At 41.0% G+C, this 25,737-nt stretch overlaps 1 protein-coding gene across 1 annotated transcript in view; it reads left to right on the forward strand.

Annotated features, from left to right (window-relative positions):
• Window positions 1–25,737, forward strand: part of PNPLA7 (patatin like phospholipase domain containing 7) — a 116,918-nt gene that overhangs the window by 10,312 nt on the left and 80,869 nt on the right. Inside the window, exons 8-18 of the mRNA XM_010720756.3 lie at window positions 524–604; window positions 5,698–5,826; window positions 7,117–7,197; window positions 8,206–8,350; window positions 8,891–8,974; window positions 13,495–13,595; window positions 14,451–14,609; window positions 18,252–18,329; window positions 19,124–19,329; window positions 24,026–24,157; window positions 25,382–25,505. Coding sequence (XP_010719058.1) covers window positions 524–604; window positions 5,698–5,826; window positions 7,117–7,197; window positions 8,206–8,350; window positions 8,891–8,974; window positions 13,495–13,595; window positions 14,451–14,609; window positions 18,252–18,329; window positions 19,124–19,329; window positions 24,026–24,157; window positions 25,382–25,505 — 1,320 coding nt within the window. The remainder of the gene's footprint in view (window positions 1–523; window positions 605–5,697; window positions 5,827–7,116; window positions 7,198–8,205; window positions 8,351–8,890; window positions 8,975–13,494; window positions 13,596–14,450; window positions 14,610–18,251; window positions 18,330–19,123; window positions 19,330–24,025; window positions 24,158–25,381; window positions 25,506–25,737) is intronic.

Consider the following 25,737-nt stretch of genomic DNA (forward strand, 5'->3'; position numbering starts at 1 on the left):
TGTGTGTGTATATATATATATATATATATTTAATATTTTTCTTGACTTTTTCAGGTTTAACTTTAGTTTTTATAGCTGAAAATACATTTGCTGTTGTTTGTAATTTATCTCAAAAAAAACTTCTGCAAATACTTTCGTTTTGCTCCTTTTTCTGTTATACAGCCTGTTGATGTGTGAAGGGCCATCAAAAAATGCTTTCACCCCTTCCCTCCTCCTACTGGAAAAATGTGACAGCATGTAATTCCTCAATCAATGGAGCTAATTCTTAGTGTGAAGAAGGTTTTGTTTTCATTTTTAATTGTTATGTAGCACAAATAACAGGTCACATCTACCCCAAGACAAAACTGGCTTTAAATTTCCTTTATCACTTCTATCTATTATAATGGTTTAAAAGTAGGGTGGTGTGATTTAGCACTAGAGCAGAGAGAAGGCTCGTGTTCAGATTCAAATGGGGGACCATATATTTTAGAGCTGCCATATATACACACCTGTGAGCCTACAGTAACCTGCTCTACTCTTACAGGATGGCACAGAAGTGATTGTTAAGGAGGTGCTGGCAGGAGACAGTGTCCACAGTCTTCTCAGCATTCTGGATGTCATCACGGTAAGTCCTTCCAGGTGCCAGTTTTCTGCACTGCTGCTTTGTGTTGCTGAGCCTGCTGTGGGAGGGAAAGTCCTCTTTGAAAGGGTCAGAATGACAAATGCTTCTTCACCAGTCCTTTTTCTCCTTTCAGTTTATCACTGACTGTTTCTCAGCCACTTTTCATGTGAACAGTTATGTGTTTGTGGCTGGAAAAACTGAGACAGAATTTTATTTGTTCAAGGTTGCAAGGGAGTCAGGAGGACCAGGGTTAGGGCCAGAATTCTTAGCTTTTGTGCAGTTTGATTTATCACTTACTGAATTTATCTGCTCTAATGAAAACAAATCTGACAGCTGTTGTTATTGTAATTAGACTGTGAAACAGGTTGGATTTAATTTTTTCCTAATATGTTAATTTTGCTGGTGACCACCTGAAGGTTGTGCACTTTGGCATGCAACAAGATGAGTTAAGTGCTGGCTGCTCCTATTTATTGCACAAATTACTGCTGTGGGTTTTGTTTCAGATGCATTTACAGCTATGGGTTTTCTGAATTGTCACTGTATCTTATTTAGGAATGTCTGAACTGAAAGATTCGTAATGTTCAATAACACAAAAGCACTCGAGTGTTTATTTGGAAGGTGTTGATAGCTGATATGAAGAGACTCTAATAAACAAATTCTTCATATTGTTAGTGACAGGATGAGGGGAAGTGGTTTTAAACTGGAAGAGGTAGATCCGGACTAGACATCAGGAAGAAATTCTTTACTGTGAGGGTGGTGAGACACTGCAGCTGGTTGCCCAGTGGGGCTGTGGATCCCCCTCCATGGAAGCACTCAAGGCCAGGCTGGATGGGGCTGTGAGCAGCCTGGTCTAGAGGGAGGTGTCCCTGCCTGTAGCAGGGGGTTGGAAATGGATGATCTTAAACTTCCTCTCCAACCCAAACCATTCTATGATATGACTTTTTATTATGTTTCCTTTTTATTTGCCTGCTTCCTCTCATTAAACAGTACCACTGTGGTATGTATTGGTTGTAATAATTCTGTGAAGTGTTTATTGCCACTTGTAGATGGAAGTAGATGTGACATGTACACAGAAACGTACACCAATATATTAATAAACATTTCTACAGAACCTATTGACAACAGTGCACAATTCCTAGGCTTGGTCACACTTTGTCTTGTAGAAAGCAATGGCATGGGAGTAATTTGAACTGTACAAGTCTGGTGCTTGCTATCAAATCTATGTTAATTGCAGATCCAGAGGTATCTTTGCCCTTGTTTGTTCCAGCAGCAAATTTCCTTAATGACAGTATTCTAAGGAGGAGGACCATCACACAGAACACAAATATTAGTCATATTCTTTTGCTGTGTTTTTCTTACACGAGGATTTAATCTGGCTTCTTCCATTTACTTTTCTGTTTTTCAGTTTCATTTTAAATCAGGGTGGTTGCCATTCATTTGCCTGTTTTTATTCTTATTCTGCCATTTTTACTTCGTTCTCATTAGTTACACTGCTGATGAATCAGATGAATCAGGGCATAAAACTTACTGGAAGTATGTTAAAAGGAAACTGTCCATGTGCAGAATATTAACTCAAGAACCTTGCAGACTTTCGTTCTAAGGGAACTTGTTCTCATTGATTTCTGCTGCTCCCTCTTTTCTCGTTTGTTTCCCTGCTTTATCTACTGATGGTTTTATTTTTGTTTTTCGTCCTCCTTATTGACTCTGGATATACAAGCAGCAAGAAAATGGGCATGGAGAGAGAAAGTAGCACTGGTCAAAAGAGAGGAGTCTTGTCTGTGGCATTTGGAAGTTTTCAGTGAGTCTTAGAACTGCCTGCCCTGAGGTTTCACTGTGCCACCAAACACATGGACTTTGTGTTGTCTGAGCTGAATTGGTGATTTCTGTTACTGTTGTTGTAACAAGTAACAGCAGCCTTGTCCCTCACTTAGCTGGGAGATGTGCCAGAAAGTTGGAAGTGGTGATGTGTTGTAGACCCAGAGGCAGAGCACACAAGAGGTAATTTTCCCATTAACCAAGTTTTAAATTGCAGCATCCCCTTAGAGCTGCTAAGTACAAAGATACCAGCTCTGACTCAGTATTTGTTCTGTATGTCACTTATTCTGAGAACAGAGAAATGTTGATTTCTCAAAACTCAAAGGAGAAACTGGAGAACTGAGTCTGGATAGATGCTAGGCCAGTTTGTGAGGTTTTGAAACAATTCTGTGTCATAGTTGAATCTGCTTCTGCATGGATATGGCCTTAAATACTGAAGCCTGTGAACTCCAAGTGTTTTAGAAGCTGTGGCTGAGCTCTCACCCTGCCCCTTTGCTTGTCCCTGCATTCTGTTACCTGATGGATGAATGATGAGTTTTCTTTCAGAGCTGAATGGGACAAATAATGGCTGTGTTTGATGATGGCTGCTGGAGCCTTGGGTTTACTATTCTTCTATCTTCAGTGTAGAGATGGCATTTGGAAAAGTGTGAGCTGGTGGTGTAGCTGGAATGAGAGAGAGGTAGATTTGATCAATTGCCAGTGAGTGAGCAGGGGGAAAAATGAAAGTCTGAGGAGTAACAGAAGCTGCAGAAAATTATGTGGATAAAGGTGAGCCTGCAGGGCTCAAGTCCCTTAATGGACAGAAGGTAAGATAAATGAGGTTATAAAGAAACGATTGTAGCAAGAACTTTGGAACAGCAGTGCCAGTGCAGTCTGGGGGAAGGTGAAATGTAAGTGATGGGAGTAGGAAGAATGTGCCATATTTTTGGGTACAAAAATGAGCTGTCATTCTGAGGGGGAGATCTTATGGCACCTGTGTGACTTACTTTGACCCTCGGATGTCATCTGGATTTAGCTACTGCTTCAGCTTGGCTTTTGTCACCTGCAGTGTTGAATTACTCTCCAGCTCTTAGAACAGGCAGATGTAAACAGTTACCTGCTTCAAGAACAAAAAGTTCCCTGTTTAAAAGACAACCCAAACAACCCAAACCCTAATTCACAGTGGATTATACCTTACAGTCACACATGGAGGCTGCAAGGAATGTGAAGCTGTGTAATTTAGACGCAGAATTCTCCGTGTGGCTGATTGTGCTATATTGGAGAGAACTGACAATGACAGGAATATTTCCTCTTTCCACTCCTCTGACAGCTTTTAGCACATCCCAGCCCTATTAGACATGGTGCTTGGCTCTCTCAAAAGCAGGCTGCTCTCACACAGGGTTCTGGAAAAGGAACAATTATATGCTGAAAATCAGTTGGGGTGGGCTGTTCTTTGGAGCAAAGGGCTGCTGCATCATTATCTGTTATTATCCTTAAGCTGCTTTTCTCAACGACTGTCAGCACTGCTCTGTCCTCCAGCAGGCACTGCTCAGGGAGGGGAAAAAAAGCCTTCTGTGGGTGGAGTGTGGACCCTGTTGATGTGGTGCACGGTGCTTATTTTGCCCTTTCAGTAACTGTTATGGGACACTATTAAACTTCACAAACAAGGGGGAATGGTTTTAAACTGAGGCTGGGGAGGTTTAGGTTGGATATGAGGAGGAAGTTTTTCATGCAGAGGGTGGTGAGGCACTGGAACAGGTTGCCCAAGGAGGCTGTGGATGCCCCATCCCTGCAGGCATTCAAGGCCAGGCTGGATGTGGCTCTGGGCAGCCTGGGCTGCTGGTTGGCGACCTGCACACAGCAGGGGGTTGGAACTGGTCCTTGTGGTCCTTGCAACCCAGGCCATTCTAGGATTCATGCTCACCCTTTGTCGTACAACTGAAGATTGAAAAGATGCCCTTAGTTTTTCACTGTGTGTTTGACAGAGCGTGGTAGAAAATGCAGTTGGTGGAGAATCCGTATTTAAAATCAAAATTTATATGTATAATATATGGATGTTGTATATTTATTTTACATTTTAGTATAAGAGCAATTCCAAGGGATGGTGTTGTTTAAAAGCTGAGCTCTGTGGAAGAGGGATGTTAGATTTATTTTGGATATAGAAACAGCTCAGAAATGTCATTTGCTGATTTCTTTATTTTAATCAGAAGAAACTGAGACGAACTGGGAAAAACCTTGTAGCTCTCGACTGTAGATCAGAGAGATATTTAAAACTGCAAATCCCTCCAGAACTTAAAAAATCAAATCTATTAATACCGTCCCCGGATTTTATAAAAAGGTCAGCTGAAGTTGGCGTAATTAAGAAATTGGTTCCAATTAATTTAATTTAATTTTAGAATCTGCTTCATCGTGGCTTCCAGACCAGCAAGGCAGAGCTGTAGTGTTATTTTCTGCAGTGGCTGCTTTGGTGCTCCTGTATTCTTAAGGCAAAAATTCTCTTGCAGTTATTGTGTTTGTCTGTTGCGTGCCTGCAGGACTGCTTCTAGCTTAGAAATGTTAGATAAATCAGTGCTCCTTTGATTGGAAAATGAGTGAATGGCTGCCAGGTTCTCTTCTCAGTGTTTACTGATGGGGTGCAAGGAACGTTGTGTGGAAAGTTCCACGCAAGTATTTGCCAGTAGATTTTGGTGAAAGTCTGTTCTGATTAAAGAGAGAAAAATCCTAAACCACAGGTTTGTCTTCCAGAACAAAAACCTCTGCATTCTATCCCTTAGAGTTCTATCTTTTGTTGGTTTGTTCATCCATCTTTTCTTTTAGGGCAGAATGGCCTAGACCCAATTCATCAGAAGTGCACAGAAGGTGTTTGGCTTTGTCATTTGGAATATTCCATACATATGTATTTATTTATTTAGAACACAAGAAGTCTGCCTGTTTTGTGTTGTTTGTTGGCCATATTCCATTCTGTATGTAACAAAGCTTGAAGCCTGGCTTTGCCTTCAATGAAGATGTAACAGACTTGAGAGACAGACAAGCCAGATCTTCTTAACCTGATACACCTCCTTGTAGCTCCTATTTCCTCTTCCTCAGTGTAGTGCTGGTGAAACTGCCTGTGTGAATTCACCTGACCACGCTGCCCTCATTACACCAACCAGAGGGCACAGGGCAGGAGGTCAGGGCTGCCTGTGCTCAGCTGGTGTCTCCCAGGGATGTGCAATGTCAAAGGAGAAATTTGGGAAGCAATTGGGAAGAAACGGGGCAGGGAATCAGTGGAATTAACTTACGGCTCTGCAACTTTCTATCAGGGTCACCCTGCTCCATACAAAACAGTGTCAGCCCGGGCAGCCACTCCGTCCAACATACTGCGACTGCCAGCAAGTGCCTTCCAGGATGTCTTCCAGAAATATCCTGAGACTCTTGTTAGAGTGGTACAGGTAAGTTTCACTGCTAAGCAGAATTAAAACCCAACCAAGCGAAATTGAAACAGAACTCCTCACTGTAATTTCAACATTGTGGGGAAGATATTTTAAGGTTCAGCAGAAGCTCATCCTTTTGCAGATATGGAACTGTTCAATGTAACTTCTCAAGATCTGGGCTAGCTTTGCTATTCCTCCCATTCTTAGAGCTGTATAGTTACAGGAAGAAGTAACAAACGTATATAAAATGTGATAGTTGTGCTCGTCATCCTGCTGTAAGCTCTCTGGCTCTGGTGGGTTAATGCCCCAGCAAGGTGTCAGGATGACTTACAGCATGGAAAGCAATTTTATTTTCTGAAAAAAGAAAAAAAAAAAAAGGGCCACAATCCTCAACAAACAGCTTTACAGAGTGGTGGTGCTTTGCAAAGCTAACAGCATTCAGTCTGATGTGAATGCCTGCTTCAGAAGCAATTGTCAGCAGCTCAGGAAAGAGCTATTTGTATTAGTGTTTGAAGCTTCCCTTGCCTAGCAGGAACTTTGTTGGTCTTAAGCGAGTACTGCACATCTGCCATACACCTGCAGGTGGAAGCTAGAGCAGGGGCAAGGTGCTGTGTGGCAGTGTTTTGGTTTTAGGGTGTGCTGAGTGGTGGTGTTAGGGATGCATGTGATCATTCTGATCTGTTCTTTTGCTTTACTGTGACTGTTAATTCCTTTTGCTGTTGCAAACTGTTGTGATATCCAGGTGATTTACACGAACCTCATAACACTGGTGGCAGAACAGATCGTTGTACCAATTTAATTTGCTTCGTGAGAGCTGATACCAACGAGAGAATGGCAGAAGAGCGGGGATAAGCTGTCAGAGCAGATGAAAGCGAGGTGGCAGTGGTGTCTTATGCCAGTTTAGTGTTTGCTGAGCAGCAGCACAGGTTTTTTTTTAATGAACAAAGCTGAAATAACTTCTTGTTTTTTAATGAGAAACACAAAAGCTTTAATTTCAAGGCATGTTTGTTACTGATGTTTACAGGAAAAATATGAAAAGTGGTATTTGGTGTTGGGGAGGTTTTTCTGTTTGTTACTTCACTTTTTCTGTCAAGTGACTTAAGCCTTTGGTAAATCGCTTTAATCTTAATTTGCCTTAATTTGTCACCTGCTAAGAAGGCATTTTAGCTCTTATTGCTTAGGGAGCAGCCTGTGGTTTGTTTGAAAGTGCCTTCAAGTAGTCTGATGCTATTGACTGTATCTAAATGCAAGAATGAATGTAGGAGAATATTGAAACCATTCCTACTGCCTTTGATTTCCCATTTCTAGATCATCATGGTGAGGCTGCAGAGAGTGACATTCCTTGCCTTGCACAACTACCTTGGGCTGACTACTGAGCTCTTCAACTGTGTAAGTTTGGGGTCCATTTTATTTGCTGTTATTATGCCTGTCAGTGGCATAGAGAGGGTTTGCTTGTTTCAGAAGACTATAAAGTGAATATTGCATGTTATTTTAATCATGCAGTACTTGAGAGGGAAGGTAACCAGCCCATAAAATGTATCCTGTGCTGGTGCTTAGGGGTGGATGTGTAGGGAGGTAAAACTTAAAAAGTTGGAAGAAATGTCTCACTTCTGCTTCTGTACATCAGTACATTTCAGCAAGTCCTGACCTGTTTTAATGTTACTGAGACACTTCAAGTTCTAATAGCTGCTTGGATGAGATCTTGAAAATGAAGTTGCTTTTGAGACTGGTGTAGTATCACTGCATGTCTCAAACAGACTCTGTAGCTTACATAATTTGCAGCATATCTTATGACAAATAATTGCCAAACTATAGCTCTGGAGTATGTGAAGGGGTATTTTTTGGAGGCTGGAACCAGGTTGATCACATATTTGTGAAAGAAAATGAACAAAAACTCTCTCAGCTGATACTTTGGTTTTTAACAACGGAATACTAAACTGATATCCATGATAGTTTTTCTTGATTTCCTTGGCACGTGGGCTCAACCCACAGGGGTCACTTTACCTACCTGAGGTTGTCAAGGCTGTGTTTCCTGAACTTCTTGCCTCATGAACAGATCGCAATGACTGGAAATTTCACAGATTCTTCTGCTCCTCTGGTGGAGAGCTGTGTTCTTCCCAGTGTGCCTCCAGAAGCACTGCCTAGTTAATTGGAGTATTGCTTTTGCTGTAATAAGCTTTCATGATATATGGGATAGTGACTTAAGTAAAAGGGAGCTGTGAATGCAGCTTAAAAGCTATTTTAAAATAGGTATCTGAAGTAGGAAAGGTTGAAGTGTATCCTTAGTATACCTGTGCAGTCAGAGTAAGATGGTATTTTCTACACATCTGTCTTGCAAGGCACGTGGAAGCAGTGGGCTGGGTGTTCATGTTTGCATTTTCACCTTGCTTTTTGCAGCAGAACCAAGCTATCCCACTGGTCTCTGTGGCAAGTGTCACATCTGGAGGAAGTTCAAGTAAAGCAGTAAAAAGACAGGTGTCCAATGTGTCAGAGGAGGAGCGTGGAGAGAAGTTTGAGAAAGCTGGAGAAGCATCAGAAATGGGTAATGTATCTGGAAATGGGTAGTAATTAGTCTTTGTGCTGCTCTTTGGTTGCTGTGCTATTTGTCAGAGGCTTTTTATTTGATCAGAGTAGCTAGGCTTTGTCTTAACGGATCAATTTCAGGTTTGAAGTCTTTGGATAAACCTTAGCTTTAATAAGAGATTATTACTGTGCTGTTAAGGATACTGGGGGTGGGAGGAAGAAATAAAATGTGGCATCTAGTGTTGACCCCATAGAGGGAGCTGCAAAAATTCTGTACTGTAGGTAATAGCGAAGCAGGCTTCTGTGTTGCAGTGTTGGTGTGGAAGCCTAATCTGAGGAAAACAGCATGAGCTGAATTTGTCAGTCCAGATTTAGAAGAAGAAATAATTAAAAACAGAAGACTGCTTTAAATGTAATGTTTAACACTGGTGTTTTAGAATGTATTGAAGTCTATATGTTACACTTTGGTAGTGGTTTTTGAGAGGTTCTTGCTCTCAGTGGAACTTATTTCAGTAGTGACTCCCTTGTATTTCTGTAACTTTTGTTTCTATACTTCTAGATACATTGAAGACTTCTGGTACAGAAAACCCTGAGCATATTTTCAGGAGAAGCCTTTCTTCACCCCCCTCTACAGATACTTCTGGTAAGTACTGCTTGGCTAAATTCCGGGAAATAAGATTAGGTACATTACATAAAATACATTCCCCTTAGATCATTGACTTAGATAATCTTGTTTATGTTAAATAATCATCTCACAGTAGTACTGCTTCCTCACTTGCTTGAAACTAAGGTCAGACATTAATTTTCTGAACTGACAAATGAACTTCTGTCCAGGAGAGCGTTCCCTCGCTGTCGCTATTAGCAGCCATTTGGCTACCGAGAGCCCTGCAAATGAAGAGCTTTTATTCATTGATTTTCCCAAAACCAAGTAATCTACTACATCTGCTATCATCTTTCATGGAAAAGATGACATATGGCTCTTGCTTGGCTGATTGTCCCAAAGAGCACATAACGTGACTTTATTGCTTTTAGGGGAATATTTTCAGAGTGGATAATAAAGGTGATTTATCACTGAATGCACTGTTGAGGCATTTATGATGCTCTGCTGTTTTGATCCCACAGCGTTTGTTTCAGTGAGCTTCAGCTGTCTGTCCTGTAAATGTCTTCCTCTGAGCCAGTTGTTTAGCTTAGCTTTTTATTCAAGGCAGAGAAACTAGAACTTCTTGGGTGAATTCGAGAAGGAAGGCATCCATCTTCAGTTAGCTGAGCAGCAAACTAACCATCTTCAGGTGCTTGGGAGGTCACACGTAGCTACTGATTATGGAGATACTGTTAACATAGAAGTCACAAAGCTGAATAATCAGAATAAAGCTATCCTGGATACTTCAGAAGATACATTTATTTCTTATGGTGGCTGTTCAATAACTGGGGAGGTGAAAGTGTGAATGTGGGGTTAGAGAGAAGGGAGGCAAGATGTGGGAGGCTGCAGTGCTACAGCCTTTCCCCAGGGTGAGTTTTCTAACACTTCCTGCTAGCAAGTGAAGTTACCAGTATGTATAGCAGAGAAAAAAGGTAGAGGGTTTTTTCTCAGCTTGGTTAATTTTTAACAGTAGAGAATTTATTTGCTTCCTCTCCAGTTTCTGCTATGTGAATGTATGATGTTGTTACTGTGCTTGGTAACTTCTATGCTGCTGCCTAGAGGAATAACAGCAGGACAAGGAGAAATGGTTTTAAGTTGAAGGAGGGAAGATTTAGGTGGGATGTCAGGGGGAAGTTCTTTACTATGAGAGTGGTGAGGTGCTGGAACAGCTGCCCAGAGAGGCTGTGGATGCCCCATCCATCCCTGGAGGTGTTCAAGGCCAGGTTGGATGGGGCCCTGGGCTGCTATGAAATGTGGAGGTTGGTGGCCCTGCACATGGCAGGGGGTTGGAGCTTCATGATCCTTGAGGTCCCTTCCAACCTGGGCCAATCTATGATTTTTGTGGTGATCAGCAGGCCTTCTTTCTGAACCAGGGAAACAAAGGGAAAATATTGAAGTGATTCATGGCCGTCTGCCTTTATTTTCATATGTGCTAGGTTGCTTCTCACTGTGTGTTAGCAAATGTACCAGCAAACTTGATTTGGTGGTGAGTTAAGTAATGTTTACTTGAGCCTTGGAACACAGATGCTTTTTCCCCTAGGTAAATGCGGTTCTTAAATGAAAACTGCCCATGCAGCCTGGTTTTAAGGTAGAGTCCGTGCATGAGAGCTTTTTTGTGGAAGGATCCCTGCACATTTTAACAGTGATACTGTTCATTTGTCCTTCCTCTCTCTTTTGTCTGTCCTAAGTGTTATGTCAGGGTACACTGAGCTTAGCAGAGAAAGAAAATTAATTTTTCCTGACTGAAGAGCGTATCTGATAGAGTAATTATGATTTGCCTCAGCTAACAGAGCTGATTTCTAGGCTATGGTCACTGCTTAACTTGCACAGAAGGTATTCTGGTGTCTGTAATAAAAATATCACAATCCTATTTCAGATTCTATTCTGCTGCCATGCTGTGGAGATATTGATTATGTTGACTACTAATTCTCAGAAAAGGGAAATACCTTTTATTAGAGTCAGGCAGGAGCTATTATCTCAATAATATCTCTTTGATTTGCTTGGCTGATTGGAAATAACAAAAAATGCTGGAAGTGATTTTGGAGAAAACACTTTTCCGTCAGTTGCTCCTGAGGTTTGAATGTCGATTTGTTTGTAGGATGGCTGGCTGACTTCAAATGTGGCAGCTATGTGAATGAGGGTGGTAAGTGATGAAATACAATCCTGCCAACCCGTGCTAGTCTGCTCCTAAGTGCACTGATGCTTTATGTGGAGAAAGATGTCATTAGGTCACGTGGGGTAGCTGAACTGGAGGACAAAAGAATTAGATGAAATAAATTAAACAGTGGCATCTTTTTTAGGTGATAACTTCATCAGCATCACTGCTCCTGGCCATAAGTGTTCCTGACCTAATTTTTTCAGGTTATATAGCAGTTATATTTGTCGTTTTCATTTGTTGCTTTTTTTTTTTTTCTAATCAAGAGGGAAAGCTGATTTGTCTTCCTTTGGAACTAGCACCCTGACATGCAGCTGTGTGAAATAGTACAGATACACCTGAAGAGGTGACTAGCCTATGAGAAAGAGCTCTGTCAGCTTGGGAGCACAAGCACACTGCCTCTGGCTGCTGCCTGCAGAGGGAAGAAACTTGTTTGGGAGAAACTGCTCTGTAGCTGTACACAAGTGTCCTTGCTTTCTGTGACATACGTTGTTTGTTCTGAAAGGTGGTGCTTTGTTGTCTCCTGCATTAAGAAAAGCAGGTAGCTGTGAGGGGCACTCAGAGGGAAAGAGACAGCTGAAGTGCTGCTGAGGAATATGTCAGTTGCCATTGTTTTTGCAGTGACTTCCATACCAGCAGTGTGTGGGATACCAGTGAGCATGTGTTCATCAAACAGGATTGCATTCCACTCTCGAGTTTCCCACTGCCTTCTGTTCTTTTGAGTCAACAGTTCTAGTTAAAGCTTGTTCTGCTGTATCCTTTCTAACTCCCATTTGAGCAACAAGACAGTTTAATTAATTGCTGTGTGGGAAGCTTGTATCTGTGACTGAGATTAAAGGCTCCTACTTTGAATAGAAATCTAGTAGACGTTCTTTCACTCTTAGAATCCCTCCTTTTTTTTTCTTTTCTCTGATTCTGAACACGCAGGGCTAGTAGTGGATGATGTTCTTCATCCTACATGGCCCTCATCAGAACATTTAGGTTTTAGTTGGGTAGTGTGTGTTTAGATTTAAAATGCACTTGATGTATGGAGTCTTATTAATGATGCTGACACTATGATTTGCTGGGCAATATACTTGACAAGCAGTCAGGTTAGTCCATGTGGAGTTCCATGCTGCTTCTGTCCAGCACTTCTTGCTTATAGTAATGTGGAGAATTCAGCATTGCAGTATAGATCTCTACTGTGTATGACATTCAGGTCCTAGTGGGAAGAGCACTTCTCCTGATTGTGTGGTTTGTAAGTTTTGCTGGTGGTATCTTTGGGTCAGCTCGCTGGAATTTTGTTTCTTTGTTTATTTTGTTTGGAGATTGATGATTCTGTAATGTTATAACCCTGCTGACAGATGTGGATTTATTACATGCAAAAGAATTGTTCATGTTTGTAGGCAGCATGGAAAGGACTTTTCTCACGCAGGTCTGAATCCCTGGTACTGTTGGATTCTTTCTTTGTCTGAACAATATCTCTATGATAGGAATCTTTTCTGAAAGCAGTTTATTTCCTGAGATATTTTTGGATGTTGAAATATGATAGCATTTGTTACAGGTTTATTTGTTAAAGGAAGCTGTGTTCTCTGTGTGGTTCTTAGCTATCTAACAGAGCTGAACTTTTGTGTGAGTCATCAGGTTGGTATGTGTGTATCCTGCTTAAGGTAATTAATCAGAAGTGCTTTCCAGTTCTGTTTGTGTTACTGAGCGTCTCAGACAAGTACCTAGAAAGTGCTTGGAACTGCCAACGAGCAAATGTAATTAAATGTGTTAAACATTAGCAGGTAAGGACCAGAAGTTTTGAGTGACTGCCAATGTATGCATGAAGTGAGACCTGCTAGAGAAGTTCTTATGTGTCTCTGAGAATGCAAGGTGCACTGAGAGTTTGGACCAACTATAGAAAAGATCCCCAATAACTTTGAGGCGTGGCTGGAAGCATAGGGAATGATTTTCATGGAAAGACTTCAGGGGAACTTGCTGATCATAATATTTTCTCTATGCAAACTTGCAATGCAATGGGTATAAAATATTCTTTGCTTTAGACAAAAGTTTGAAAGCATTGTTTTCTGGAAACACCGAGGCAGATCTGTAAATTTGGTGGAGATGCCCGATGAGCTTTAGATCCAGAATGGTTATCTTTTGATGTTGGCATCTTGGTGCATATTGTGTTCATGAGCTCAAACGGGAAAATCAGAAATTTGTATCGGACCTTCCAGGTCAAACAGAAGCAGGGAATGCATTGGAACATGAAGGTGCCACTTTGTTTAGTCCTTGGCTTCTGAAAGGACAAGGATGCACATAAAGTTGCTTGATATTTCTTTTGGTATTTCTAAGGTACTCTAAAGATGGGAATATTGAGAAGAAAAATCTGTGTTGCTTGTAGGTATTTCCAGCGGTGCGAAGTCAGACATGGACATGGCATATGAGAGAGCCAGAGTGCACTTCAGCCCAGAGGAGGCTCCCAGCAGTCCTGTTGTGGGAAAGGTTGGTTGTTTCGTTTGGAGAATCCAGCATATTTTTCGCACTGTACCTCCTTACTCTTCCTTTGAGTAATTTGAATGTATGTGTATGAGTTGTGACGTTTGTGTATCTTATATTGGTTTGTTCTAAACTTGCAGCATGTTTTTGGTAACTGTTCGGGTTTTTTAGTGAAGATTTTGAAACTTTCTGGAATTCCCCATCTAGTAAAGGCCGATTTCCTCATCAAGGCAAGGGAAATTTCCCTTGTCACCGTTGCAACTTCTTGATTTTTAGACATTACCTTCCTCTGACTCATGGAGAGGGTTGTTTGGAACCGTGTTGTATCAGTCAGACCTACTGTACAGCACGGAATTAAAGACTTGTATAAACCTGTGAACTTCCTGTCAGACTTGCAGTCGTGACTTATGAATCTGTTCTTGTGGTGTGCTTTATTTACAAAGGCTGATCTGGAAATTAGAGCACAGGAGTATTCGGGGACTGTAAAACTTTTAAAACCTAAATCTGAGAAAAAACTGTGTCTCAGTTTGCCCTCAGTGGTCACTTTGTCTTTCTCCACCTTTGCACGCTATTTTGATGGAGTTTGAGTTCCATGAAGTTGGCAGTTTCTGGAAAGTCACACTTTCCTCTTTCGTAAACTGCAATAAGTTTCTTTGTTTCACTAGTGCCAAGCTTTGCATAAAGGAATAAGATAATGCAAATAGCAAGCTGTTTCTGTTTAGGAAACCAATCTTTTTTTTTTTCTCCTCTCCTTAGACCACCAGTTGTGGTGATTGTGAGAACACGTGATATTGAGAGTATTTGCTGCTTAGGTGCCAGTCTTAATGTTCAGAATGCTTGTTTTCTGTCTGTTCAATGCAGTCCATATTGAAGAAGACTGTGACGGTGACAAAAACTCCTTTAGCAGTGTTCCATTACACTGATCGTGAGCTTGCTGCACAGGAATCCTGTAATAGCAAACCCATCGATGCCATCTTCGAAGCGGCGAAGAAAGACCTTTCAACCTTGATGAAACTTGATGTAAGTTATTGCAGGGGAAAAAAAACGGCCTTGTTCTTGCTTTTCATCTCATTCTGCCAGGCATTAGAAAGTAAATTGTCTCCCAGATACACTATAGACCAGCTGAATGTTTTATTCTCCATTCTGTTGATGTTATTAGTGGGACTGAAATGAATCTGAATTGTTTGGCTGTTTGAAAAGCCCGTACTGAAGTGCACTGCATGGATTTTTTTTTCTCACTGTGCACACGTTTGTGCATATGGGAAGCGTGCAACTTTTGCCACACTGTAATTTCATGCTCTTGTGTAGTGTGTGAATAAGCTATATGAAGGCATTCAGGCATGCCTAGATCTATTAATGCTCTTGGCATTGCACCTAAGTGTCTCATTTGATTTCAGAACTGAATGTCTGTGTTTGGCCGTTGGCTATGAAAGCATTTCATAGCAGTGACTGTGTGCCATGCCTGTTTCAGGTTTTAAGTGCCTGATGCCCTCACAGTTGTCATTATTGAGTTCACCTTCTCACCTTCACGTTCAGAATGAACAAGACTGTTTTCATTGTTCCTATGATTCCAGTTGCATTTCATTTCATTGCTTTGGAGTCGTATCTGGTGATGGAGCTAATCACACACTTTGAAAATCGCACAGCTGTCTAAATTGATCACAGCTATCCTACATTTATTGCAGTGTTGTGTTTTAGTAACTGTAGTGCATTGATGCTGCCAGAGGCTTTGGCACAGCCACTGCAACCTCCTCTTCTGCTTTAAGAGCTCTCACCAAACGACATCTGCTTTACTGTCAGCAGAACTTCAAGTACTTCAGTTCTGGATTCTCATCTTTCTCGTGGATTTCTGACATATTTCTCTCACAAATTCAAAATCTTGTTCATGATCTTTCATGAGGTAGTGAGACTTGAGATACGTGCTCTGTGTTGTTGCTGGTTTTACTCAGATATGCAGTACTGTCTGTTAGTCTCCAGCAGAACTGTCTTAAGACACTCATGTTCAACTTCTCAAGCCTTTGTCAGTATGAAAAATGACAACCTTTTTTACAGGAAATTCTTGTAACAACTTGAGTAAAATAGAACTGTATGCTTTCATCTGCTCTGTTCAGCCTTGCATTCTTGTTAAGGTTGTTCTCAGGTTTTGCTGACATAAACATTGTGTGTCCAGCATACAGCTGGTAGTTTCCTGTTTTGCCATTTAGGATCTCAAGCAAAAATTCCAAAATTACTGAAGCTACCAAGTGCAAAACATTCAAACATTCGTTTTTGAACTTGGCAAAATCTTTCAGTAATTAACAACTAAGCTATGAGAGTTGAAGTTAATTGGAATAGTCTAACAGGCAATCTTTTAACATGGAGATCTAAACGATAATGTAACAGGGTAGGCTTTTTGAACTCTTGATATTATAGCAACTCTGGTTTCACAAGATAAGAATCTGCTGCTACGTAGCTAAATGCTGGAAACGTTTAAAGGTCATGGTTAATTTCTCCTGTGTGGTGTGGCACAAGTTGATTCTTCTACGGGCAGTGGAAGAAAACTCTGACTCTGTAAAATTTACATTCAGTATTTACACCAATGGAAACTGAATTGTTGGAGCTCTTCTCTTAAATGAGCTCAGGTATTTTATTTATCAGCTGACTGGAGGCATTTTGAGATGCTGTTTTTCAGAGAAGCCAATTGCAGTGAATAAAATCCATGTTTTGATGGCAGATGGTGCTGCTTTTTTTCATATCATGATACAGAGAGAGAAGAAGAGATAATATGGTGGAGTGGCAAGTATTATTTAAATGACCCTTAGTTACATGACTACGTAATTCAAATGTTTTTCCTTTGTATTAAATAACTCGAATCCTTGGGACTTTGTCATGGGCTATTTTCAGTCTGCTACCACTCTTATATGTGCTTGGCTTTATCTGAATTTTATGAGTTAAATAATGCTGGAGGGCATATCTTCTGCATGAGTGTTATGGGAATTGAGTCGTTTCCTTTGACCAAAAAAAAAAAAGTGTCCCAGTTAATTACTGCTTTCCTTTATAAGTGGTTTGTGTTTTCACTTCTGTATCATGAACCTCTACTAATTTATTGTCTATTATGGTAACAGAAAGGTAGAATTTCACTGTGAAATTCACTCTGTCGTGTTAGCAACTTTCTTTACAAGCTTCTGGCAGGGGGCTGGCATGGAGGAGATCCTTGCAAAGAACTTTGTTCAGCTCTTGCTCTGAAGCTGTGCAATGCTGGACCTGGATTTGCTGGTCTTCTCTGTTGGAAAGGGGAGATGGATCTTGTCTGTGATTCTTGTTTGTCAACTCCTTTATTGCCTCAGCAGAGAGGCAATGTCAAAAGTAAGATTTCAAGGACAGCTTGGAGGTTAAGTCTCCTTCTGTGCAGAATCAAACACTAAGTCATTCCTGGTTTTGTCTAAATGTTCTTAATGATCTCTGGTGATGCAGGCTTCACAGCTTTGGATGCAACCTATTTCAGTACTTCAGTAGTCTTAGATAGGAACAACATCTTTGTAAGGATTTTTAGAACTAATGCAGCCAAAAAAAGCAATGACAGTTTATAAGTAGATCTGGCTGGGGAGCTTCTGTGTCTTTACTATGGGATACTTTCATAATTAAGAATTTTATAGAAGGATAGGTAATCCTATACAACCATAAATGTGTAAATATAGGCCAAAAAAAAATCAGAAATTAGTTGAGTTGATATTGCTGAACTGCAATATTTTGACAAGTGCTTGTCAGGTTATTTTTATTGGATAAATTCCCATGAAACAGTTTGGTTTCAATAAAACTTTTTTTTTTTCGATGAAAATCTGTTCTTCTCATCAACTGTAGGTGTAAAGAAAAAATCTGATTATTTTTCTTGCTCTATTTTTCTCAACTGAAAGTTACAAAAGCCTGCCATGGCAGTTACATGGCAAAGTGTTCACATCTCAGCTGCAATCAGGTAATGTCTGTAGGCAGGTTGTTGTGCCTGCATGCCCTGAATTGTGTGTCTGTGTACTTCCAGCTCTTGCTGTCAGTGGCTACAGCACTGCTAATGTGACTCAAGAGCCAGGATTTGCTCTGCCTGTTCTGATGAGGATGACAGAATGCTGAGCTGTGGAAGGTGTGCTGGTTTGGGTAGGTTGGAAGGTTTTGCTGAAGCGAAGGAGTCCTGAAGTGTTCAGGTTTGGTGCTGAACAGGATGCAGGATGCCAAATAGGATGGGTGGCTCTTTGAGATGAAGCAGAGGTGTGTGACAGGGGAGGAGCTCTGGCTGTGCACTGAGTGCTGGCTCATTGTGCCCTGTTCCTCCATGATGTAGGCAATCTCTTCTGGTTTTACCTTCTTCTGAAAATAACTTGATGTTTTATGATTTTCATGATGCAGATCACTTTCCATTATATGCAGGAGTCTGGGGGCACAAATGGAAGATACAAATTCATTTAGAGTTTAAGTTTGGTGAACAGAAAAGAACTGAGCTTTTTTTCTTCTGGAAGAAATGACTGTTGGATAGAGAAATACAATAATTATGATATTTTGAGGAGGCTAGCAAACTTTAAAACATCATCTTTCAGGAATTATACTTCCAATTTTCTTTGTTCAAATGCATCCTCACATTGGATCTACCAGGGAACCAACAAATAAATTGTATTTCTCCATCCCTTTCTCCAGGATCCTTCCTTGCTGAATGACAGAGTGACGCTGCATCAGGTTACTGCTGGGACTGTGCTGTCAAGGCAGGGAGATCAGGTGGGTGAGGATCCTGTGGGAGTGGGGGGAGAGAGAACACGAGGGTCTGGTTTGGTCTTTGTTCCCACCATAGAAGAAGAAAAGACAAACACTGAACAAAAACACTCCTCACCTTGACCTATCCCAAGCCTTCTTATTACCCGAGCAATCCCAGCTCTCAGCCTCTCCTCGTATGCAGAGTAACAGTGTGGCCACAGCTTCAGTGAAAATCTTGTACTCCTCTTTTTACCTTTTTATGCCCCTTTGTGAAAAGATATGGTGGCCAAACAGCTTTTTATTCTTTTTTTTTTCCCTCATGTTTTTTTTTCCAGGCTCTGTGCTGCAGGCCTTGGTGTCATTACTCCATGTTATTTATTTGTAGCCAAGTATGTTCAGGATATAATGTGTTTATAATAATACAATGGAAATAGACAAGCTTATGCAAAGCAAATGAGGGGCAGCCACTAGAATGCTGCTGTATTCTGTTTTGCAGAACTGCAGTATCCCTCACTGTGCTGCAGTGATTACCCCGCTCACTCCATTCCCAACCCTCTTTTTATTTCTTGAGCTCTTACAGATGCAGATTCAATTTTTCATAACCGTGCAAAGAGAAACACATTTTTCAATATTGTGGCCATTTAGTTTTAAATATTCATAACTTCTTAATAATTCACTGTCGTATTTTACTTTATCACCTAACGGTTTAAAAGCTGCAGAGGGCCTTCTGGAAAACAGATTGGCCATGGTAGTACGTTGTGATAATTGCTTTTAAAATCTTTGGGGACTTCATTGAGCTTTGTCTCCATTTTCTCCAGGATGTTAATGTTTGCTTTGTGGTCTCGGGGATGCTTCACGTGTACCAGCAGAAGATCGACTCTGAGGAGGACACCTGCCTGTTCATTACTCACCCAGGAGAACTCGTGGGCCAGCTTGCTGTTCTCACTGGGGAACCACTGATTTACACCATCAAGGCCAATCGAGACTGCAGCTTCCTGTCTATTTCCAAGTCCCACTTCTACGAGTTAGTTCTGCCATGGAAACTAACATTTAATTTTCTGAAATGTATTTTATGACTCTTTTGAACCAATAGTGAGTGATTAATGTGTGTACAGCGCAATTCTACTACAGTGCAACTTGTAGTGAGTCAAGATAACGTATGTGAGCTTTAAAATGCTCTGATGAGCGCCGACCCATCTATCAGAAAGGTTTTTATCCTCAGCGAGAGGCAGTGCAGGGAATAGTGGCACTATTAAATGGTGATTATCTCCTCGGTTCTAGGTCTACAGAGCATTTTGCCCAGTGGGGTGTGATTTATGACCTGAGATTCACAGACTTAATAATCCAAATAAGTGAATCTGGCCAGAGGCCGTTCTTTGCTGGTTTAAGCACTTTTTTGTCAGGCCATTTTCCTGAGCACGTTTCCTTTTCTGCTGGAGTCTCTTTCTGACTCCATCAGAGTTGATTGGCCCAGATAGGTGCTGTAAATGAGTGCTCTTGGTGTAACTATGGGTGACAATGCTGACCAACAGCACAGATCAAGGAATAATGCTCCTGTGCAAAATGGATTCCCTTCTGGAAATAATACTTGACTTCTGACTTAAAGTGAGTAATGAGATTTAGTAGTTAAAACCCTCACCCAGACACACCCACCACTGGAAGATGTCTGTCTCAGTGTCCTGTATCAGTGATGAGTATTCTTGATTCTGCAATGTATCTATGAAGCTATTTTTAAGACAATAGTTCACAAACATAATTTTAATCAAGTACCTCAATTTCTAAACTGCTTCTTCAGCTACTTCTTGAGTGTGCTGTCAGTCTGGAATTGTATGCAGGGCTTCTTCAAGTTGTCTTTTCTTGGCTGCTACTATATTATGTAGTTCTGTGTACTTTTTACTTTCTAAGTGACTTTAATTGTTTGTTTGTATTCCTAATGATTTCTACCAGAGTCTTATTCTGTAGCCTTGTCTTTCTACCTCAGGCAAAAGACTGTATTCTGCAAAACTGAATGTGCTGCTCTTGGTTGATCAGCTGTGTATTTGCAAGTCTGTGTGTTGGATATTAGATATTTGGTTTAATTTCTGATAGGTACTCCCCTGTTGTCCCATCCCATGAAATATTAGATACGTTTCCACTAAACTTCTAGTTCTTTATTGTTTTCCTACTTGTTCTTAACTTGAAATTACATTTTGTATTCTCAGCCAACCATCAAATTTCTGCCTTTTTCCTCTCTTCTGCAGTTCTGATATCTGATAGAGTCCTGGGCAGACTCTCTTATTTGCTTGAGCTTGTGATGCTTTCCTTCTTATCTACTAAGAATTGAGTTGTCTCTTGTTTATGTCAACTTCCATTTTTGCTTCCATTAATCTGTCAGTGATCTCTAACACAACATAGTACCACCTCGTCATCATTTTGTGGACCTTTCCATATCTTTCTTCTTCTCTTTAAAATGTCTGCTGTCCATTCACTGCATTGTACTGTCTCTATGAATCTTTCAGCATTCAATCATCACAGTTTCTCATGAAGTCAAAGCTTCATTTCTAACTCTTGTTCCCGTATTTAAAAATGTCATTGCAGAGTCTTTCAAAAGCATCTGCCTTCATCAGCTGTAAGTTTTATTTTTGCTTCAAACTCTCTGGGAAAAGAGACTTGTTGCTAAAGCTTTGTTTCTCACTTTTTATGCAAATGTTTTGTGTGTAGTCCTGCTTTCTCTCAGAATCTTGTGGATTGGAATTATATGTTTTTGTGATCTGATCTTACTGATCAGAAGTAATTTGACCAGAACCTTATTATTCTCATTGTTCTCCAACATCTCCTTCTTCCTTTCTTGTCACATACATTACTCTTTTTCTGAGCTGCCCCAGAACCCTGGTTTTTTCCTCAGTAGTTAATGGGAAGGTGAAGCAAAAAGAACATGGTCAATAGATGCCATCAGGCAAAGAGCACAGTAATGGAAGGAGCCCAGGGTGCAGAATTGCAGGTTGGATTTTGCACTACAGATGAAGTCCTTTTCACTGAAACCTTGCAGCAGGAGCCTTTCATGTGATGCTAATGTGCCTCAATAATGATCTGTACGTGTAAAGTTTAAGTACAGGGGGGTGACACAAGTTAATTATACAGTTTATACCTTAGATGTTTTGCTAAAGTGATGTACTAAAAGTACAGTGCCTACACTGCAACCGTTGGTGTCTCCTGGTGAATAATGTAACTGAGGCTCTCTTGAGGAATATGCTCAGGTTCCTCAGTGCTGGGAGTAGGACTCTGTCACACTTTTCCTTCAGTGGATTTCACAGTTTGGAGTCTAATCACATATGTTTGCCAGAGAAGTAAAGTGCTTCAATTTTTATTTTGTATTGCTAGCCAAGCAGAGCATCAAATTGCATCCACAGCCACAAGAATATCTGCATGAGTCCCAGGCTGTCACAGGCACCAGGGTAGCCCTTTCATTTTGGTAGTTGGTTAGATTGCTAACAAACAATCGTCTGAGGAACCCTTCAGCAACAGACTTTTGTAATTGAGAGCTTTGGCTTTTCATTTTCCCCGTGCCAGGCATGTGCCAAGCAGAAGAGAAAGATGAAAATGCCTCCTAAAAGGAAGTAAACTAAGCTGGTAACGTAGAGAAAAATCCACTTGTCTTGTGCGTGAGGATGGACTGTTACCTTCCATGCTAATGCACTCTTGAAGCTGTGTAGCACTCGGTGAAATAATAAACAGCTCAGGCCTGAAATAAAAGCAGCCTCTCTCCAGTTTACATTTAGAGTGCATTAAGTATTAAGATACATATCTTGAGGGAGGGAAAGGTATAAATGGCTTTTATTGATCACAGCAGTCAGCCTGTGTGGGAGGAGACTTGGAGAGTGGAATAAGCTAGTAGGGTAAAAATAATGAGCTCTAAAGCATTCAGGAGATTTCAGGGAGTTTATTTAACCTTTAGAGCAGCTGAGAAGGGGTTGTTGTAGAGTAGGGGTTTTGTGTGCATTAAGGGATTAGGGCTTTTTGCTTTCTGGTGTTTATTCTGGGGTGCCTTTTCCAGTTTCTTTGTCCTTTCCCCCAAGTCAGTGTTTGTGTGGTAAAGCTTCTGTAAGTAAAGCATTGTTTGTGAGTGCAGTAGTAGCTTACCAAAACCTGGGCTGTCTGCAGGCATCTTGGGTAGGGGGCAGTGAGGGCATGGAAACCTCAGGGCAAGATGGAAGGGACGGGAGAGGAAAGCTGCCTCACAGTTCTGTAATCCTGTTTTGATGACTGAACTTTAAATAGAGCTGAATTTAAGAGTTGATACTTGGTTTAACTCACCTTGCAGTGAATGCACAGACGTGAGCGTGGTGAGTTCAAGACAGAGTAGGGATATAATTCTATGAATCTCTTCTGTTTCAAATTCAGAGGTTTTAGTTGAGGAAATTCTAGACTTTATTATTGCAAAAAGAGGAACTTGAGGAGCTGGATAAGGAGAGTAGTCGTGTGATAAACATGAAAGCTCCCTATGGTACCTATGCGTGCTGCACTTGATGCACGGTGATGGCCAGCTCTGGATCTCTTGCTGCAGCTGTTGGGCTAATTAATGGTAGAACTGACATGTTCAAAACACTGCGGAGCAGTTTCTGTGCTCCATCCAGGCAGGGAAGAGCTCTCGATGAGTCTGCTTTTGATACCACATTCAGGGATGATGTGTCAGTATTCAGACTTTCTCTAAATTCTCCTAGGTTACAACGAGCTGTATTTCAGCTGAGGAACAAAGGCTGCCTGTGCTACTTCCATGCCATTCTCCCTGCCTTTCTGTTTTATAGGGTAGGAAGGTTAACTGTGGCACTCACAACACTTGTGCTTAGTGAGAATTCCCACACGTGCAGGATCTCCTAGGCAGAATGTCTGGAACACTGATGCAGGAAAAAATACTGCGTATTTCAGACTTTCTTTTTTCTCCCCATGTATGGCTTTAACGTAACTGTCATCTTCCTCTGTGTGTCCTTTGTGTACTGGCTCTGCATATGCCTACCCACTTGTTTCTTTCTGAATTGTGCTGCTTCTTTGTGAAATGCCCATTTTTCTGGTAGTGTGCCTCGACCCTCCAAGAGCTCAATTGCTCTCTATGCTGCACAGGAACAGAAAAGATGTCCTAATGGGTGTGCATCTAGAGAAACGTGCAATCAGCTCACTGCTGTGGAGTGGTTCTTCAGTAAGAGTTGGAGTGCTTACTCAGAAGGTGCCAGGTCACAGTGATCCTCATTCTAAAAGGAAAGAAAGAAAAACATTCGCTGGTGTCTGTGAGAGCTGTTTACCTCAGGCCTAGCAGTCAGTGTAGAATTTGCATTTATCACTAACAGAACATTCCCAACGTTTTTCAGCTTAGAGAAGTGCTAAATTATCTGGTCTGTTTAATGCTGGGGGCCTTTAAGCATCACTCAGAAGATTCAGTATGAAGGTCAGAAGCTTTGTTAGCTGTGGTCTTTGCAAAGGGAAAAGGGAACTTTTGAAATAACATCTAGGGGAAAAATGGGAGCACATCTGAGAGACGTAGAGGTGCAGGATGGCAGAGAGGAACAATCTTCAGGACAACATGAATGTTATCCTGAGTCAGGTCTGTTGTTTCTGAGGAGGAGTTTTGGAGTCTGGTCCATAAACGAGAGCTAGCAAGGCTCTCACCCGTCTCTGCCTGGATTGCTGTGTGTGTGTACCTGCTCCTTCCTTTGGGAAGTACTTAAACAATGCTTCTCATCTTCTAGGATAATGCGAGAGCAGCCAAGCGTTGTGCTCGGCGTGGCCCACACTGTTGTAAAGAGAATGTCCTCATTTGTGAGGCAAATCGACTTTGCCCTGGATTGGATGGAAGTTGAGGCTGGACGGGCTGTATACAGGTAAGATGCGGACAAAATTGGATGATCTTTCTTTATTCCAACCTTAATGATTCCGTGATTATCTAATACTCAGATTTTCAGAGTTAAGGAGCTATGCTTCCTTGGCAATATATAGAATAAAAACTCTTGGATTCAGTTTATCAACTATTTCATCAGGTTTTATCTGCTTTTGCATGCTGAGATTTTTCTTTTTCTGCAGCACACTTCAACATTGCTTTTGTCACTTGTCTCCAGGAGTTGTTAAAATTCTTCTCTTCCTCATCCTTCGTGTCATCTTGACATGCTTTTAAAGTGGCATAAGAGATTAAGACAGCTGTATGTTCTGGTATAATTTCTGCATTTCCATGGGCATGAATATCATCCAGAGTCTTTTGGCCTTTCCAAAATAAACAACAGAACTGAAATAGAATTTGTTTAGAAATATTTAATAGTAAATTGAAAACAGGAATTGCATTTTATGTTTCAGGGTAGAAGTTTTCCTTGGGAAAGCTTGATTTTATGAATTTTGTACTAGGATGCAATTAAGTCATTGTATGATTGCAGTGGTGCAAAGGTCAAATTTAGTATGTGTATCATGTAACTGTAATTTTAATGTGTATTACAATTCCTGCAGCACTAATGCTAATGGAAGTTTGTCACTACTTTCTGTGTCAAAACAGATGTTGTAGTTAAGATCTTGTTAAAAGCTTTTGGAATTCCGTGCATTAATTTTAATTCTGCTACAGAAGTATTGCACGTGGTCCATGTGCTGTGTTATGCTGGAAATCTGAATGCCAGATAGCATTCTTAGTCCTGCAAAGTTGATGTTTCAGAAAACCTTAATGATCAACCATTTTGTGCACTGAGCTGAATCTAAATGCTGAGCCACTCAAGTTTTTTGTTTTTCTTTTGGACCTGCAGGCTTTCTTTGTGCATCCGTATCAACTTTGCAGTGGCAGCAAGCACCTGCTGTACCCAGCAGAGAGCTCCTGTCTCCTCCAGAGAGCACTTGCATTTTGGCTATCTATATCCAGACCCAGCATCATCCACTTGTTGAAAGCCTGTCCATTTCCACCTATGTCCAAGTCACTTTTTAACGGATGTCTTTCACTTTCCTGTTTCCTTGTTCTGTATAAACATCGATTAAACTTTTTTCTCATGGTCTCTAAGCTTGAAGAAGAGATGAAGAAGGCTTTGGATGCGTTTGCTGAGCAGTGATAATTCGCTTGATTGTTCTTTCTCTAGGCAGGGTGACAAGTCAGACTGCACATACATCGTCTTGAACGGCCGACTGCGCTCCGTCATACGGATGGATGATGGAAAGAAGCAGCTGACTGGTGAATATGGCCGAGGAGACTTAATTGGAGTGGTAAGAATCAGTTTTGGAGAATGAGTGGTTCAGCTGAGAAACTGGTATTGCCCCACACAAAACAGAACTCATGCTGTCATCGGGCGGTAGACTTTTCACAAGTCGAGAAGATGAGAAGTTGCTTCTATCTGGAAATTCATATGATGAAATGTGGATGGGATTGTTAGACTTGGTTTAAGGAGGGAAAAAATAAAACCTTCTCACAGATGAACAAAAATCCCCAGGCAACACT

This window comes from Meleagris gallopavo, chromosome 19 (assembly GCF_000146605.3).
Source record: "Meleagris gallopavo isolate NT-WF06-2002-E0010 breed Aviagen turkey brand Nicholas breeding stock chromosome 19, Turkey_5.1, whole genome shotgun sequence".
Lineage (NCBI taxonomy): Eukaryota > Metazoa > Chordata > Aves > Galliformes > Phasianidae > Meleagris > Meleagris gallopavo.